This window comes from Synchiropus splendidus, chromosome 3 (assembly GCF_027744825.2).
Source record: "Synchiropus splendidus isolate RoL2022-P1 chromosome 3, RoL_Sspl_1.0, whole genome shotgun sequence".
Taxonomy (NCBI): domain Eukaryota; kingdom Metazoa; phylum Chordata; class Actinopteri; order Syngnathiformes; family Callionymidae; genus Synchiropus; species Synchiropus splendidus.
In genome coordinates this window covers 13,781,469-13,798,739 of record NC_071336.1, presented here as the reverse complement: position 1 = coordinate 13,798,739, position 17,271 = coordinate 13,781,469, and the positions used below count along the sequence as shown (strand labels likewise).

Below are 17,271 nucleotides of genomic sequence, written 5' to 3'. Positions count from 1 at the left end.
GCACTGACTAGTCACAAATATCAAAAACAGTCACATAAATAAAAATAATATATACACTTCATTGTTGTGGACCATCCGACAACCAAGGGCCAGACTTTTGTAATGTACAGTCTGAGTGAAAGAGAATTACAAAGCCGTTTCCACAGATAGGCAAGAATCACTCCACACATCACACAGGTGAACCACACAATGTAATCGTGAACCTTGTGCTTCAGCATTTACATTGAGACATTGTCCTCGATTTTGTTGCTGAACTATAGCTCCTGATCATTGACCTGATGTCCAGCAAATGGCACATCCTGCTGAGTGCGCACATGAAAACACCCCAAATAAAGTCAAGTAAAACAAGGCCACATCCTTCATGCCTCATAAGTACGAGACAGGAAGCGTGACAGGTCACATGACTGCATCAATTTGGAACAACAAAACACAGAAAACACCTGCAGTTACAGCACACACAGAGGTTTGCCACACCATTTTGGTAGGGTTGACATACTGTAATACTTGTAAATGTAAAACAAATGGCTTAACCAGGACTCTGAACCAAACCTAAACCTAATTATAATGAAGTTATTTTGAAGTCCTGTCCTCAAAATCCAGTGGGGGTTCAGCAAAAGGGCCCCACAAGGAGGTGTTTTTTCTAAAATTGGACCTCACCAGAGTAGATATGCTTAAACACACACACGTTTGTCTTCCGATCTTAGTGAGGACTGTCATTGACATACATTTACACAATGGTTTCTCCAGCCTCTCACCCTAAACCTAACCTTCTAAAACAAATGGTTAAACTTGACCTTCACTCTTAGCCAAACTGAAACCCAATTATAATAACAGAGTTATTTTGTAGTTTTAACCCTCAAAATGAGGCTTGACAAAGTGAGGACCGGCCAAAATGTCCTCACTCTCTTGACTAAAAACTCATACAGGTTCTCACAAACACACACAGTCGTGTTTCGCTACTTTTGTGGAGACCTCTCATTGACGTATTACTTTGCCCTTCCTCAATTATAGTGACCTAGTTATTTTTACCCTTTGACCCTCAAATTTTCTAGAATCAGCAAAACAGTTCAACCTAAACCAAATGTCCTCACATGGAGGTGTTTTCAGGTGGTCCTCACAAGGATAGATAAAGCACTCCCTGACACACACACGCACACACGTGCAGCGTCACACCTCAGAATCCTCAGGAGGTCAGACAGACTGGCAGGACGCCCTGCGCGTCTTAATGAAACAGGATTGACTCAGCTTGAAATAACTCCTGGAGAGTGTGTGCCGAGGTTTGTCAGTGTTTACACATCAACGCAGACGCAGCCGTCCATCTGCCATCAACATCTGAACCACTTTGACATATGTTTACGAAGAGTGCGCTGGCTGAAGAGGAGCATTTTACACATATGAAGATATATTAGGCAATGAGGCAAACAGAAATGAACATGCAAAACAAATAAGAAAAGTTTGAACAAAAAATAAGTAAAAATGTATTGAAAGTAAGATATTTTTGTGACACTTATTGTAATCATAATCATAGTATTATTGTTTAACAGAGCAGTAAATAATTCTAATGAAAATATTTATCTCTGTATATATCTGAGCGTATAAATACTGAATAATTAATTGTTGTGTGATGGGAAACACATGAAGGTTTGTTAGTGTTAGTGTCTATTCTTGGACGGCAACTGCTATTTCACAGCAATCATCAGAGTATTGTCAGTGAAGAGCCCAGTGCTACTGAGAAACTGAGCACAGACGGGAAGCCTGCAGTGCCCCGCAGTTCTGGTCATTGTTGCTGAACTTTCCTCCTTTAGTAATCCCACTCCGCCCATCATCTGTCCCTGGGATGTTTTTAAATGCTCATCTTATGTTTTTCTTTCAGCACATAACCAGCCAGATGGAGATATTGGTCCTGCAGGACTTTGGGAGTTCATGAACTCAGTTTGAACCTCAGAGAGATAGAAAACTTTTGGTCGAAAAAAGTTATATCCTTTATTTCCAGAAAGCTTGTAGAAATGATTTTCAACTTTTTCTATGTATTTCAGTTCCACACATCTATTGGGCTTCTGTCAGCAATGGTGGATATATATATATATATATATATATATATATATATATATATTATTACACAGGTATAACTCACTACTCTCAAGAAACAAGCTGATAACATGATATAACACAACTGAAGCATATCTATTCTATTTAGACAGTGAAGTCATTCCAGCACTTTTATTGTCGATAAATGCATAAAAGCTTTTTAGCCTGTTTAGCTTTGAGTTTACCCAGCTATCTCTTCTTTGTTTAGCTGCTGCGAGCCCCCTTCACACCAATGTTATCTCATTGAAATTTAGATCCTTCAGAGAATTCAAAGACTGGAGTGATGTTGCACTTTTGCCAGATAATGGACCATGTTTGGATGAATGTGTTCATCCAATATACACGTCCAAATCCACGGTGTTTATTGAAATGGTCTGATGGCCTGCATGTTTGAGAATCCAACACCAGTATTGTCGCTCACAGAAACAACAGATATGAGTTGGCTATTTCTGAGGGTTCCTGTTAAAGTTTTGGCGTTTGATATGAAATGTTGAAGTCTTTTTTTACAGACAACAATGCCATTTATTGAACAAGGTAGTGCTTGATCTGCATTTAGTCTCCTCACAATGTGATACAGTCATGAAGCGTGTCGCCTGCTGGGTGTCACAGATGAAACAAGCTACTTCATGAGTAATGATGGGCTGGTGAGACTGCATGAAACAGTGTCCTCATTTTCAGGGGCCACTAGATGGCGCTCTCTGCTCTTTGTATTTGAATTGTCAATAAAACCTCATATCCTTTTAAAGTCAGAGCGCCACCTAATGAGCTCTGAAAATGAGGACACTGTTTCATGAAGCCTCATCTCTACTCATGTGTTCTTCAGCGTCATGAACTGACAACTCCGAACGCTCCCTTCAAACACATCATTGTCATCTGCTAATCGGCCGACCTCTGAAGGCCACACATCCTCACTAGTGGAGCAGCAGAGCCAGCAGGAGCGCGGCCAGGTCCCAATGTTCTGAGTTTTGATTAGCGGGGTTAGCAGCAGCTAAGTCCCGCAGAGTAAGAGGCTCGGGGCAGGATCTCCAACCTGCCAAGACCCGCCTGTGTGTCAGTGTGTTTTGGCTTGGTTGCTCCCTGTTTTAATGATCACCGGGGAGATGACTGGACCTCTCTGTTTCAGAAGGTTGTGGGTCACACTGGCCGTGGATCAGAGACGTGGCTGGTTAATGAACTAAATAAACCACGTTCATCAGAAAAGCACAATGTCGGAATTGTTCTAGAAAAAGTGGACTTACTTCCTCACAGCTAAAACTCAAACATTGCTTTACTATACAAACAAAATGGATTCATTAAAAACTAAAACTGAAAAAATAGCAGCGGACTGAAAATAGATCATGTTGTAAGTGCCAAAGTAAGTTTCGCTTGATGTTGTTTACACTGTTAGGTAGTTGTTTTGTGGTTTAGTACTTTATATAAATATATGTGGGTTTTAATTTGAAGACCACTTTTGTCTAGGGAAAACGGCGCATGCTCAAGGTTAGCTCGAGGTGGATGTACGTTGGGTTGTTAAGAACGACATGGACATATAGGTTTTTGACCGTTAAGTTTAGATTTTTGGATGTTCCTGAGACCATTACTTTCAATAAATGAAGATCCATTGTTTTTTACGTTTTTTGATTCCCTTCGGAGAGAAGCTCGGGGAAAATGTATTCGTACGGATGTGCTGGTGAGAACGATGAAAACGGAAACACTCGGGACAAAGGAGGAACGAGTCAGAAACTAACGTCGTTCACAACAATAGAGGTAGCAAACTATTGGAGTTGGAGTATCAATTTTAGGAACAATAATTTTAGTCATCTATTGCAGACTGCTGCACTTGGTGATGCCATGGTAAGAGTTGAAAATCTTTGCCTTTATTTTCATAGCATGATCATAGTGAACAACCGCTTACAGCCATTTTCACAGGCTGGAACGTCCCCTGCAACACAGTTACACCCCCAATCCAGGTTTCGAATTCAATGTATATCCAGGGTGAGTTCGTGTTAGGGTTAAACACGAGGTTAGATGGTGCCTATTGACAGGTACAGTATAACCTTCGATTGACCACTTGGTTTTCCACGGTGACTGTACCGGGAGGGGTGAGACAGCAGCGTGTCAGTTTGCAACACAACATGTGATTGGTCTGTTAAGCGCTATGGAAACGGCCCCCTGAGCGTTTTTGTGCCATGGCAGAATCACACTGGCTACAGCTGGACCCTTTTCCTGGGTCCTGACATTGGTTGTCCTAGACTAACTTTTTGCATCCTTCCAGACGAATGACTTTTCAAAAATGAATTAAACCCTGATTCATTTTTCTTCTCCAATCTTTATTTCTTTTGTTCTGTGGGAAAACGCAATTTTAGTTTGGCTGATCGGCTCATGTCATGTTGAGCTAGCACCACTGGGTAGGAAAGTTATCGCAAGCAAAAGCCTCTGTGTCCTCTGTCTGACGAAAACAAACATCTGATAAGTGTAATAATGAATGGCCTGTTGTGGCGACAATCCCTGTCAAACTGTCACAATCATATTTGACTTACATTTTTTCAACCTAATTTACTGCATGTTTGGAATGCACTTAGCAGCTGACAACCATCAAACAGTGGCTAGCACTGGTGTTACGCACAGCACTAAAAGCACAGTCACTCATGGCTGCTCAGATTTCCGGAACTTTACTGCCACAGTGATTTACTGAAACGCAGATCACTCAGCGAGCTGTCGTGAGGCCGAAACACAGAGGAGTCCTGCTGGGACCTTTGTGTTAATAATAAACCGTGTCATCGCCAGATGGACGGGAGCTCCTCTAGTCGATCCTGGACCCTCATGCTCTTCGTACACATGGGTCATTTAAGGCGTGAGAGCTCACTCGCGCTGGTAAAAGCCTGAGGACGTCAGCAGAGACGATGCTGTCTGAAGCAACAGAGGCCACTTGGTGTCTAATGTTATTTACCGTTGAACATACGGTGACAGTCACATGAGCAGCTCAGTCATCCAAGCGCACAAGAAGACGGTGACGTCTATTGCGACCAGACTCACCACGTTCCTTTCTTTCTTTGGAGAAGGAGTCAAACTTCCGCCGCAGTGATTTTCTCCATTTGCGGATTTCTATAGGAAGACAAAGAACATGTGGTCATAATTATGTTGTCTCCACCATCACGAGTGAGCTGTAGAGAGTAAATTAAATCTGTTGTCCTGTTCTCTTGACTATCATGATGGTACGGATGACTGGAGATGGTGTGGCAGATGATGAGGATATGGATGATGAAACCATGACGCATCATAAAAAATAAGTACAGAAATAAAACAGACAAAAAATACAACAGTAAAATGCAGAAATGAACAAGAAGCCCAACGTAGATTGTGAGTCCAAGTCCATGTCCACCACTGTGTAACCTGACAGCAGTGGGCAGGAAAGTCCATCCTACAGATACAGATGATGAAGAAGATGATGATGATGAAAGAGATGATGATGTTACAGCAAAATAGACCTTATGGATAAAAGGTAGCAGAAGGGCAGTGAAGACACAAAGAAATATTGATAGCATTTTTGGCCATTTTTAAACCAACAGAACAGTGTCACGGGTGCAATGCTTGGTGGTAGATTAACTCATGATTTTACTATTACTATCCAAAGTCCTTGCACCATACTCATGGGTCTTTTTTTTTAGTTCGACGGACTATTACTATCCAAAGTCCTTGCACCATACTCATGGGTCTTTTTTTTAGTTTTAGTCATTTCCCATCAAGCACCATGTGAATGAGACTGGAGGATATTCTCAGAACAATCACTAAACTTTCTTGTCTCTGTTTTCATTCCCGCTTTTACGATGTCCACATCCTGCTGCTGCCACCGGGGTTGTGTGGAGAGAGTCATGTTTTTCTTGTAACGTCATTGTTTCAAAAGCTCACTGTTTGACCAGTAAAGGAGAGACGGGGCTTGTAATGACATGTTGTAATGAACATAGAGGGGAAGAGAAAAGCTTGTCGCGATGCAAACGTTGGTTTGTGTGTGCCAGGGTCAAATTCCCATGACTACAGGAAATTAAAGCTTATTTCCAAAGTGCGACGCTCCTCCCCCCTGAACACATGCTACGTCCAGCTTGGGCAGGTCTCCGGCGGACGCCCCGCTGATGTGTTTGTGCACACAGCGTGTGTGTGTGTGTGTGTGTGTGACTGCATAAGAGCTTGCTGACAATGGCAAGCCAGGAAAATCAGGATCGGAACAGGCTGCTGGTTTGCTCAGCTCGCCACACTTGTTTTATTAGTCCAATGTTTTTTTTTTTTATCTTTACTCTCGTTGAAAATTCTATCTGAAGTCAATCCTGTATATTTTCCTCCACATTAACATCTGGCTTCCTGCCTGATTCTCAGAGAGGAATGTGTGTTTACAGGCCAGCTCCTCTGTGTTTGCAGTGCTGGATCCAAACCTGCTGATGAAAGTTTACTCACTCAGTCTGCTCCACTTATCCGTGTTACTCACAAGGTTTCTTTTACAGCAAGAAAATCCATTTTCACAGTGAACCTCTGATGACAGTCATCAAAGCGCGGAGATGAGACGCACTCACTGCAGTACATTGTGATGTGTCCAGGAAAGCTGTGACTTTGACTTCATTATCATCTAAAACAGAGCGGCCAGTCTGAGGGTCTTGGAATTGACCGACTTACTGGCCATAACTTGCTGGAGAACTAGCAAGTCCCCTTAGCAAAAAAATATATATTCGAGCTTCCTGTTATGAAGTATCCAGGATTATTAGTATAGTATACTCCAGACCACATACAAGTAGTTCACTGGAAAGTATACTAATTTTATACTTCTATGGGCAAAACTGGAGCAATTTAAGTTTAGGAAAGCACACTGCAAGTATACTGCTAGTGTCTACTACATACTTCTTCTCTGCATTTTGATCATCCAATATATATTAAAGGTTTTTGCACATTTATAAACTAAAACTGTATAATGTTACTCATGCGCACCATGCAAAGGAGTGCACGTTCACCTCAGAAGTATATAGAGTTTGCCCTTGTACATCATCAACTATTGTTGCGTGTATTACAATTATGCTTGATGGAAGATGGTCACATTCACTGTGACTCAGAAATAAGAACAAAATATCTGAGCAAAAAGATCTGTCAATAGCAACAAAAGACTCTTTTCTACCACCATTCACCCGCTCCCATGCTTCTGGATTGTCTGAAATCCCTCAGGAAAAAGTAGTATGCTTGAAGTTAATTTTATGAAGTACACTTGAGTATACTGTGAGTATATTTCAATCAGCTACTTTTCAAATGTAGTACGTCAAAAGTAAGCTTCAGGTATTCATCCTCATTTTAGTACGAAATGAGTATATTCGTAGTACTCTTGAATACATTTCTTTTTGCAAAGACCTTGCCAACACTTTGTGTCTGATATGTTTCTGCATTGACTTGAAAATCAGCAACAATCATTTGTCAGCTGTAATAAACACCAACCATAATACAATGTGACCCAGATGTTTCCCGCAACACCAAAGTTTCCTGCAGTGAAGGAGATAAGAATAAAAACAATCCTCCGAAATCTGAACAAATCTGCTGGAGTTTGAGCCTGAGAGAGAGCAAAGTCTGCCATTCAAACCGGACCAAGAACCGAGTTGAAAAAGAATATAAGACGACAAAAACATGTAACAAAAAGCCATGTAAACACCTGGAGGAGCGAGGCCGCAGGGCGAGTTCACTCCGGGGGAGAATCAGAGGAGGAAGATTCCCACACTGAATCAGAGAGAGCGCTGTCTCTCAGTCCACCACCAGAATGTTCCTGCGTCTACTGGACCAAAAAAATACCTCCATCATCCTGGATTTATCACGCCTTTGATCTGAGGAGCATCATTGACAGTCATACTTAGCTCCTCAGGATTTTTGAAACTCTTTCTTCTTTGATTTTAGAGCTCTGTCACATTAATGCCCACAGGTTTTACGTACAAGACCGTGATCTGAAGGGCGTCACTAGGCGAGGCCCTAAAACCAGCCATTATCCAACCCTGGGATCATGTTTCCGACATTTCACTTCATTCACTGAACCATCCTGTACTGCTGGCAACATGAGTGTAGTGTAGTTTGCAGTTGGATGAAAACCAGGTGATAACCGGGTGACCTCTCAACTGTTTGGCCTCCTGTCAGCAGTGTTTCTACTGTGAGTCTCTAGCTCATGATAAAGCTCATGAGACCTGACAACCGTACATGTGCTCGAGTCATCTGACTTATAGTTTTTTTTTCAATTTACACAAACAAATTACTTTAAAATGTGTCTGCAAGCCCCACAATGAAGTTGTAGCTGTGTAACCAGGCACCTTTTTCAAGCTCACATCCTTCCTCAATAGCAGTCAAACTATAGTAAAGAAAACCTTGGTGTGGGAGGCAGTGATGTGTGTGTTTCTCATTTCAGACAAAACAGAGGGGAGCATATTGCCCACAGCAATCCCATCAACTGTTGCCTGACTGGTGAAGTGATTTTGTTGAAATAAACAAAATAATCAAAAATAGACAGCATCCTGACACTGAGGAGCGCGGGGACAGGCCTGGTCTCACAGGATGCTCGATGGTCACATGAGAAACATGGAGCAGATTGGAGGAGAAAGAAAAGAGCAGCATTGAAGTGCTTCCCTGTCTGAACGTTATTGGTGGGGTATTGACATGACCTCTGTTTAGAGAGTCAGTTAGTGGAACGCTTCTTGGTCTTCCTAAGAAGAGGCCAAATCTCTGCAGAAGAGGCTCTGGTGTTTTGGCTAAACTGATTCAAGACTTTGTCTTTATTATGATTTTTTTAAAATAACAAATCCCCGTCAATCAGGTCCCTGGACGCAGCAAAAATTCTTCTGTTGAAACAAAAATACACTCCATTTGTTTTGGAGAATTCAAGTCAGAGTTTAGCGGAAAACTGACGAATCTCCGGGGAGCAGCAACATCAACACGCCAACCCTCACAGAAGACAGATTCTACAAACACACAGATTCTACTATCAGCTGTGTTTGCCTCTGAGATAGGAGCTGCCCGACCTCCAGCACCCCTCTGACCCCAGGTTCTGATGAGTCCAGTCATGAGTTCAGAGGTGAACGCTTTTATCTCCTTCTGTGATGAAAAATGTTGAACTCAGGATTGACCTGCAGAATGTTATCAGAGGTATGCAGAAATCTAGTGAGGCGTAAGGTGGACATGTTTGGTCGCCACTCACTTCATGGATCATAAACACGCAGACACATCGCCCAGATTTCTAGCAACAGCAATTTTATGGTTAGTGGCTCAAACAGGTTCAAATATTTTTCAACACTTTTATCAAAATACCAAAAATACTGAGGCGAAGTGATCAACATACAGGAGTTGTAAGTTTACTGGTGAGTGTCTATTAAATTTAACTCATTTTTCCAAGAGCAAATTCACAATTTGAGATAATAATGGCTCTGTTGAATCATTTTTTATTCAACAACTAAAGTACTAAACAATAAAAATATCCTAATGAAACATATCAAACCTGTCTGATGCTGGGGGTCTAGGAACTGTAACGGTTTCATGAGGTTTAATGAAACAGTTTCCTCATTTTCAGAGCGCTGTAGGTGGCGCCCTTGGGTGCAAATTGTTGTGAAGTTTCAATGAAATTGAAACATTTATCAGCAGTGAGCGCCATCCAGTGGGCTCTGAAAATGAGGACAGTGCTTCATGAAACCCCATAAGTCCATTACTAACTGTGAACACTGCAGTGCAGGTTGGAAACTCACCAGAACTCAAGTGCCCTGTCAGATACCAAAATACATTTCCGTAGAATAAAGAAAGAAAAATGGGCTCTAGGAAAAGGGGGCATTTTTTTCTCATGTAGGGAAAATGAATGGATACTTGAGCACCACTAGGTGTGTATGTGTGCCAGTTGTTGGTAAACAGAATACGCATTTATTGAAACTGAACAATTCGGATTAGAATTAGGGATTAAGACTTTTTTTCAGAGCTTCTTCTGTTGCAGTGTGTGATCAGACTTACATGAGTTTAAAAGCAAAAATGTCACTGACAGTGAAGTTAAGCAGTCACCCAATTATTCTCAGATGCAGTCTTTTATTTCACATGCAAATCTCTGCCAAGAGCACAAAAGTGAGATGGTGTCAGGTGCTGTCACACTGCTGTCGGGATTTCCATGGCTGAAAACGTGTCAATCAACACTTGTATTTATGGTGCCATAAAATATGTCATCAAAGCTGCAGATGTGTTCTGCTTCACTGGATTCCTGAAAAGCATTGAAATCCAAAGTGGTGTTCTCTCAGTACCTCTGGGGATGCTGACCTTGAAGTCCAGGTCTCTCTCCTCTAAATGGTACAAGGCCACTTCCTGCAGGCGGGCTCGCTCCAGCTCTGACAGGCTCTGGATGGGCACCGGCTGCAGCCGCACACTCTGGCCCAACATGGTGGTCCACGTATGGTCCCCCTGACCAAAACAGAGGAGTAGATTACCGGCACTGTGACAGGCTTCATTATTCACAGTCAGACCCGGGGAACCCTAAGAAGCATGTGTAGATCTCTGGCTGAGATTCGTCCCCGGATAAATCAATTATCAAGTGGAGAATTGGTTCAAAAGACTCTTGTGTCATATGAAAAGCTGAGTATAGAGATGTCAAAATATTGGCGTGTCAGTGGTGAGTCTGAGACTGAGGCTGAGACTGAGACTGAGGAGAAAAATCCATGATTCAAACGGTGACCTGAACAACCTGAAACCTCCTCTGGATCAACCCCAGGCCACCATGTCCAGCTGGACATTCTTGAAACACCTCAGAGGGGAGGTGTCCAGGATCCAGCATCGTGACTCATTCAACCAGCCCCATCACAATGCCGATATATCGAGCCTCTCCCAGATGACATAGCTCCTCAGAAATAAAAGTCAGTGTGAAAGCAGATAACAATGGGGATTTTATCATATTTCTTGTTTGTTATTTAATATTATAAACTACCGTAGATGCTTCTAACAGCACATGACTCAGATAACAAATATTTATTTGACGCACATTCTACATACAGAATGAGATGACAAACACGACAGCGGTCTACAATACGACAGACTGCTTGAGAGCTCGACCAGTCCGGACGCCCTCCATCCAGCTTCACATTCAGTACTGAATCTGAGAGGAGGAAACATGGAGGAGAAGACAACTGGATCTAATGGCACTTGTGCCTGTGTTTACCCAGCCTCCCAGATCTTAGAAACATGAACCAAGAAGACATCTGTCACAGCCCCAAACAGAAGGAGCCCTGTTTTAGTGAGACATTCCCCGAAAGCTATCAAGGTGCAGGCTGAGCTCATTAAGGAAGTCTGTTTTACCAGACGTGGTGGGATAAATGTGGAGGAAAATTGCTATCAGGAGTGCAATCTGCTATCAGGAGCGTGAACTACACAGTACAGTGCCATACAGTGAACACAATAACAGTCTGGGAGCCACTGCGTCAGACAGTGCTCAGAAAAGCACTTCACATTTGACCCACAAGGTTCAGAACCTTGTGTCTAAAATGGAGGAATGTTTACAGATGACAAACCAAACAGCTCACAGAAATAACCAAAGTCATTCAAGACTACGGACTATAATGGTGGTGACTGAAGTGATTCAGCGACTAAACATACGAGGGGAAATATGCCCCCTCTGCTCTGTTTCTGAGCCTTCACCATAAGGTTATCTGTGGTACAGAAGGACACATCAGTAACAGAGCAAACTGAGAAAAGTCTTACTAGCATGACTGAACATTTGAAGGCAAATATATACAGTTCACTTCTCTCATATATGTAGGCCCAAATAAGAATATTGGTGACTATTCTATGGACACTATTCTTCACCAGTTGCAGCCACACCTCACAACGGCGTTGGTGTTGACTGCAACGATGGCAGGGATGAATGCAAATGAAATAAATCTTCAACCCTGAGTTAGAAATACAAATTCAACTTCTGACTCTCATAATATCAAGTGCTGTTTGAGTTTCAACTGCGGCAGTGTAGTGTGAGTTGGGCAGACAAGCTGGCAGTAAACAATAGACAGGGATTTTCTGGCACTAATATCAAGCGTGGGACTTCATTAAAAATATCTATTTATGATAAGTTAATCGTGATTATTCAGGTTTTAATATTTGATGCCAAAATGACCAAATTTAAGTCAAATCTGTATAAGCTCAGGTGACTCTCCTGCAAACTTTGTTTTCCATCCATCAATCGCATTTATGCTTTTGGTTATGACAGAATTTTGTAGCACGTGTTTTTAACCAAAAATTAAACTCTTGCTTTAATAACATGATAAAATGTAATCTTTTAAGTTTTACATTTGGGAGCAGGTAAAAAGTGCAGCTCTACTGCGATTAAATGAGATAAAAAAAATGTCAGTCTATTATTTTGGTTATTATTGGTTATTATTATTTGGCTATTATTGGTTATTGTAATTCATTTGTCTGTAACTCTATTATGGTCTCAGCTTGAGTATATCTATCGTGATGTAACTGCATTTGAATGGTGGACTGAAGCCTCACGCTCTCTAAAAACCATCCAGAAGATGAGAGCATGCAACTCAAGCATCTTTCATCATTATGTACAGCAGCTGTGTCGATGATCAGCATTCCATGCCGTGCACCACGACTGGAGTAAATCGCTTCGCCCTTCATCTTAAATATAACCATTGGAGCAGTGGTGGATGAAAGTCTTGGCGGATGGGTCACGCACATTGCTGGACATTCAGGAGTGAAGGGAAGGCAGGAATGAAAGAGGGAGACCATGACCTGCGGTGGTTGTGTCGAGACAAAGGAAAGCTGTGTGCTATGTTGAATCATGTGGTTTCTATGGATTGGATGTGTGTATTTTGGTGCGCGGCAAATTTCGATCCAGGGTAGTGTTAGACATCGAAGTCGCATACCACAGTCCCCCAAAACTTGAACTGGTAGGCACAAGGGTCTGTCGATAAATACATAGCAGTGTAAAAAGTATTTATGGCCATGATTGTCCTGAAGTTTTATCTTATCCGTTGTGTACTTGTGATTGATTAGCTATACTGACCTCAGTACCAGAGGTCACTGTGTCCAGGCCCGGAGGCAAACAGAACTTGAGTAATGTTGTTTCTCAGACATTTTTAACAATGGCTTTGTTTGGTCAGTTCGTCTGACGTAACAAAGCATTAGGTTAGTGGCTGACGTTTTTTTACCATTCTCAAGAGCAGCTAAAATGGAAGGATGAAGACAGTGCTCATCCAAGAAAAACTATCAGAACAAGAAATAACACAAGCTGTAATATATGTCTGCATGAGACCAGCAGTAATGGACCCATCACAGCCCATCGCCCTCACGATATGACGGTGGACCACCATCACCACATTGTTCAAGTTCATTCAGGTCGCTTTCTCATGCAGCACTAAAGGATTTGCTGCTCCACTGGTGAGATACAAAACATTTACTGTTTTGTCTTTTTCCCAGTTCCCTCCACAGGACTATAAATAAATTAGCCCTGGTCATAAAAGCAGGAGCCAAGTGACCCCTGCTCCGGACTTTCTTCTCTCCAAACCGCTTCACATGTTAAATGTAGTCAAAATAGTGGGATTAGGGACGGACATTACCACATTACCACCACTGTGGACAGAGTGTGCTGCTCACAGTTACTGTGACTTCACATTGAGTGTATGAGATCTACCGATGGACTGCTGCATCCCACCAAACCTCACACTGGCGATGGACCACCATGAAACAGCGTTTACATTTTCAGTGCATACCAAACGGCACACCATGCTCGAGACCTGACGTCATGACATCACTTTCATGACACGCCATCAGCCCATCACTACCTCAAGCAGGAACTGACACCAGACACTGGTCTGGTTGCTGCCTGACCCCGATCTGACGTCACCAAATACTGACCTTATGTAATTTCCCTTCGTCAGACGTCCTGGTTTCCCAATCTTTGTGTCTAATTGATGACTGCAGATGAGTAACTGTTGACGTCATTGCTGTAATAAAAACCTTTCTGAAGTGTGTATCAGAGGGGTCACGAGCTGGGAATAACAGAACTCCCTTCATTGTTTTATACTGTAGATGTGAAATGTCATTTTCGCCTCATCTAAGTTCAGGATGCTCTCAGGAACGATCGCCACCCAAATTTTCTTTCTAGTAGGAAGCAGAGCACTTAGTCATTCTAACAATGAGGATAACACACACACACACACACCAGCTAGTGCATAAACAGACAGGCAGCACTAATAGGCCCCTTGGCAGTTGTAAAGAATTGAGGCTCAGGAACAGAACCAGGTCTAGCGTCGACACAGCACAGCCATTATGTTGGTGCACACACTGACACACACACACAGGCATTCAACACAAAACCAAAGGCAGATTACCAGGTTTTAAGTGTTTGCTAAATGAGTTGACTAGATTTTTCCGTGTTTTAGAAAAGGGTCCTTCAATTCACACACTACCCTGAATATAGATCTGTGCTGTCTAACCATCTAAACAAGTTTCATGCTTCAAAAGGCCTAGTTTGCAGCTGTCCAGCATGAAAACACGCACTTTGGCCACTTGATAAGATCCGGCCAGCTGGTGTTAAATGTAATCAGCTAATAAAAACTAAAAACAACTGTTGAATCCAGAGGAATATAAGGCAGTATTTAAAGCCCTAAAGCAGACAGATGGAAATAGTGGAAAAAGGGCTTTGGGACATCTTTAAAATTTGACATAATCTGAAGTATTATTATACAGACACAAACAAAGACATGTATATATATATGTGTGTATATATATATATATAACATTGTGGGTATCAAACACAGAAAACAGCAAAGCATGCATTGAAAACTGATCACAATTAAATCAATAAAATAAACCATCACATCACCAAATGAACATTTTGTAGTCCTGCCATTGGCACACAGTAGAATGAAATGGAGCTGACCGAAAACTTTGTTCCGCCACTGTAGATGGTGATGAGATGTAAATGCCATGTCAATGAAGAGCAATTTATTCATACAAAAGTTATTATTATTGTTATATTATTGTGTCTTTATCTATTTTTCTATGATCAATTACACCACTATTGACAGTTCACAATGTTTGACTTGAATACAGAAGTTTACAGTGACATTAAATGGTCATTTTTCGATCTAGAACGTGTTTGAGTGGATAAATAAATTGACATACGCTCTAACTAAGGGCAAGATAAGGCATTTTACAATGAAACATGACTGTGAAGGTTAACATTTTCTAAATGCACTTTCATCAATAGGATCAGTAAGAAGTTGTCTATTTTGGGCCTCATATTTGAAAATCCAATTGATAACTCTTAATTCACGCTTCTTAGTGAGTACAGCCATTTAACAGCACAAACAACACAACTGAGCAAGCTGGTTTTATTAGTCTGTAGTATTTCAATGTATCTTCATTTCAGGAAATCAAGTTTAAAAAAGTTTTTCATCTCAAAACTATTATGCAACTCATGCAACAGACGGCCTCCGCTTTAATAACCATGAAATATGAAAGAGCATCTTATCCTAATTTGGACTTCAGGTCGTGCAGAACCTCTGTGGAGGGAACTAATGGTTGAAACAAACAAACGTTGCCATGGTGATCAAACACAAACACACAGAATACCTGGGCTCGGGGTTAATCCTCCGCTACAGAATTTCTCTGGCGATTCCACAGACCTGATATCCAGAACAGCTTCAGGCGCACAAAGGCATCCCAGCGGCAGGAGAGACAGAGAGACAGGCTGGGTGAGGGAATGTGTGAGATTAAGGGAGGGAGGAGGAGGAGGAGCACGGCACTTGGACTTCCAGGAGCTGGAGAACATAAACACTGGACAGAGGGAGGAGAGAGGAATGAGTGGAGGCATGAGGGTCGAGAAATGGGTGGAAAGTGGAGGAACCGGGAAATGCAGCATCAAGGGACGATGGACAACAATGTAGTCACTCTAGAGAGTAGTGAAAGGAGAAAAGGAAACAGGTGACCAGAGCAGGACGACAAGAAAAAGGGTCATTAGTTAAATGAGAAGAGCAGGTGGAGAAAGTGTAAGAAGAGGATTATGGCGTCTGGATGAACGCTCTAAATAGAAGAAGAGGGCAGTAAACACCAAAGAATGTGTGAAGGCCTGAATGATGAGACAAAGGAGAAGGAAGTGGCTTGTCACTGGAAGATTCAGAGCTTCTTCTTCCCTTTGTTTCTGACATCTGCATCAATCTGCAGAACAGTCGACAAGAAACAAACGCTGGATCAGACTCATTTAACTGAGGCTTATTTTTGGTGTTTACAAAACAGTGTATCACACTTGAGAGTTCTCGAACTGTCTAGGTCAAGAAGAGAATGGCTGACGACAAACGGATGCCGACTGCTGCGTGTCATCTCGAGTTCGCAAGCACATGTGGCCAAACTTCCTGGTCTTCAGAGGTCAAACCTTCGGTTCAGATTTCATGACCCCGATCAAGCGATTAGTCGAGGGGCTTTAGGGAGGCTGAGAGCTGCTCAAATACACACAGCACCGAGTCGCTGCAGAGAGCAAGTTTGACAAACAAACATGACGCTGGGTGACAGACAAAACAAAAACCAGATCCACCATGAAAGGAGAGAAAGTCTCGTCTGACTTGGTGATTTTTTTTTTTTTTTTTACAAGCATTCTCTCATCACCACAGCTATTTATTTGTTTACCTGCCAGCATGGCGACCAAACACCTTTCCACTTGTCAGCACTTTTACAACAAACACGGGCCATATTTGTTTTTAATAACATTTGAAAATATAATCAACTGGCATTCCTTTAAAGTCAACATTTTTTCTCTGCCCTCTTTAACTTTAATACAATACAGGTATAAAGCCTTTAACACAACTCATCTATTGTGTTTCATAAGCATAAACACTGTTTAACTCGACCTTTCATCTGTACTTTGAAGTTACTTTAGGTGTCACATTCATGCCTCCGCAAATGTGAACAAGCGGAACTCACAAGTGCCTGGATTATCTTCCCCATGTTCGTGTTCAATGTCCAGGATTGACTACAAAAGTCTCTTGCCCCCAAGTAGCTGAGGTGAACTCCTCATGTGACAAAGGAATAAAGACAACGCAGTGTCCGGGAAGAAAAAAATATTTTAGTTTATAGTTTATTAGTGAGTTCAGTAGTGTTATGAGCTCTCAGCAAGAATACATGTCAAATCTTAAAACTCACAGCCCGGGCCAGTCAGCTGCATTCAGCCACCTA

At 41.9% G+C, this 17,271-nt stretch overlaps 1 protein-coding gene across 5 annotated transcripts in view; it reads right to left on the bottom strand.

Moving 5' to 3' along the window:
* arhgap36 (Rho GTPase activating protein 36) overlaps positions 1 to 17,271 on the bottom strand; it is a 34,859-nt gene that overhangs the window by 6,212 nt on the left and 11,376 nt on the right. The window contains exons 2-5 of one of the 5 annotated variants that reach the window (XM_053858523.1): positions 16,154 to 16,260; positions 15,676 to 15,744; positions 10,366 to 10,506; positions 5,104 to 5,172 (exon numbers count right to left, since the gene is read on the bottom strand). In XM_053858523.1, coding sequence (XP_053714498.1) covers positions 5,104 to 5,172; positions 10,366 to 10,506; positions 15,676 to 15,744; positions 16,154 to 16,256 — 382 coding nt within the window. In that variant the 5' untranslated portion in view covers positions 16,257 to 16,260. The other 4 variants (XM_053858526.1, XM_053858522.1, XM_053858525.1 and 1 more) reach the window with 4 other exon arrangements.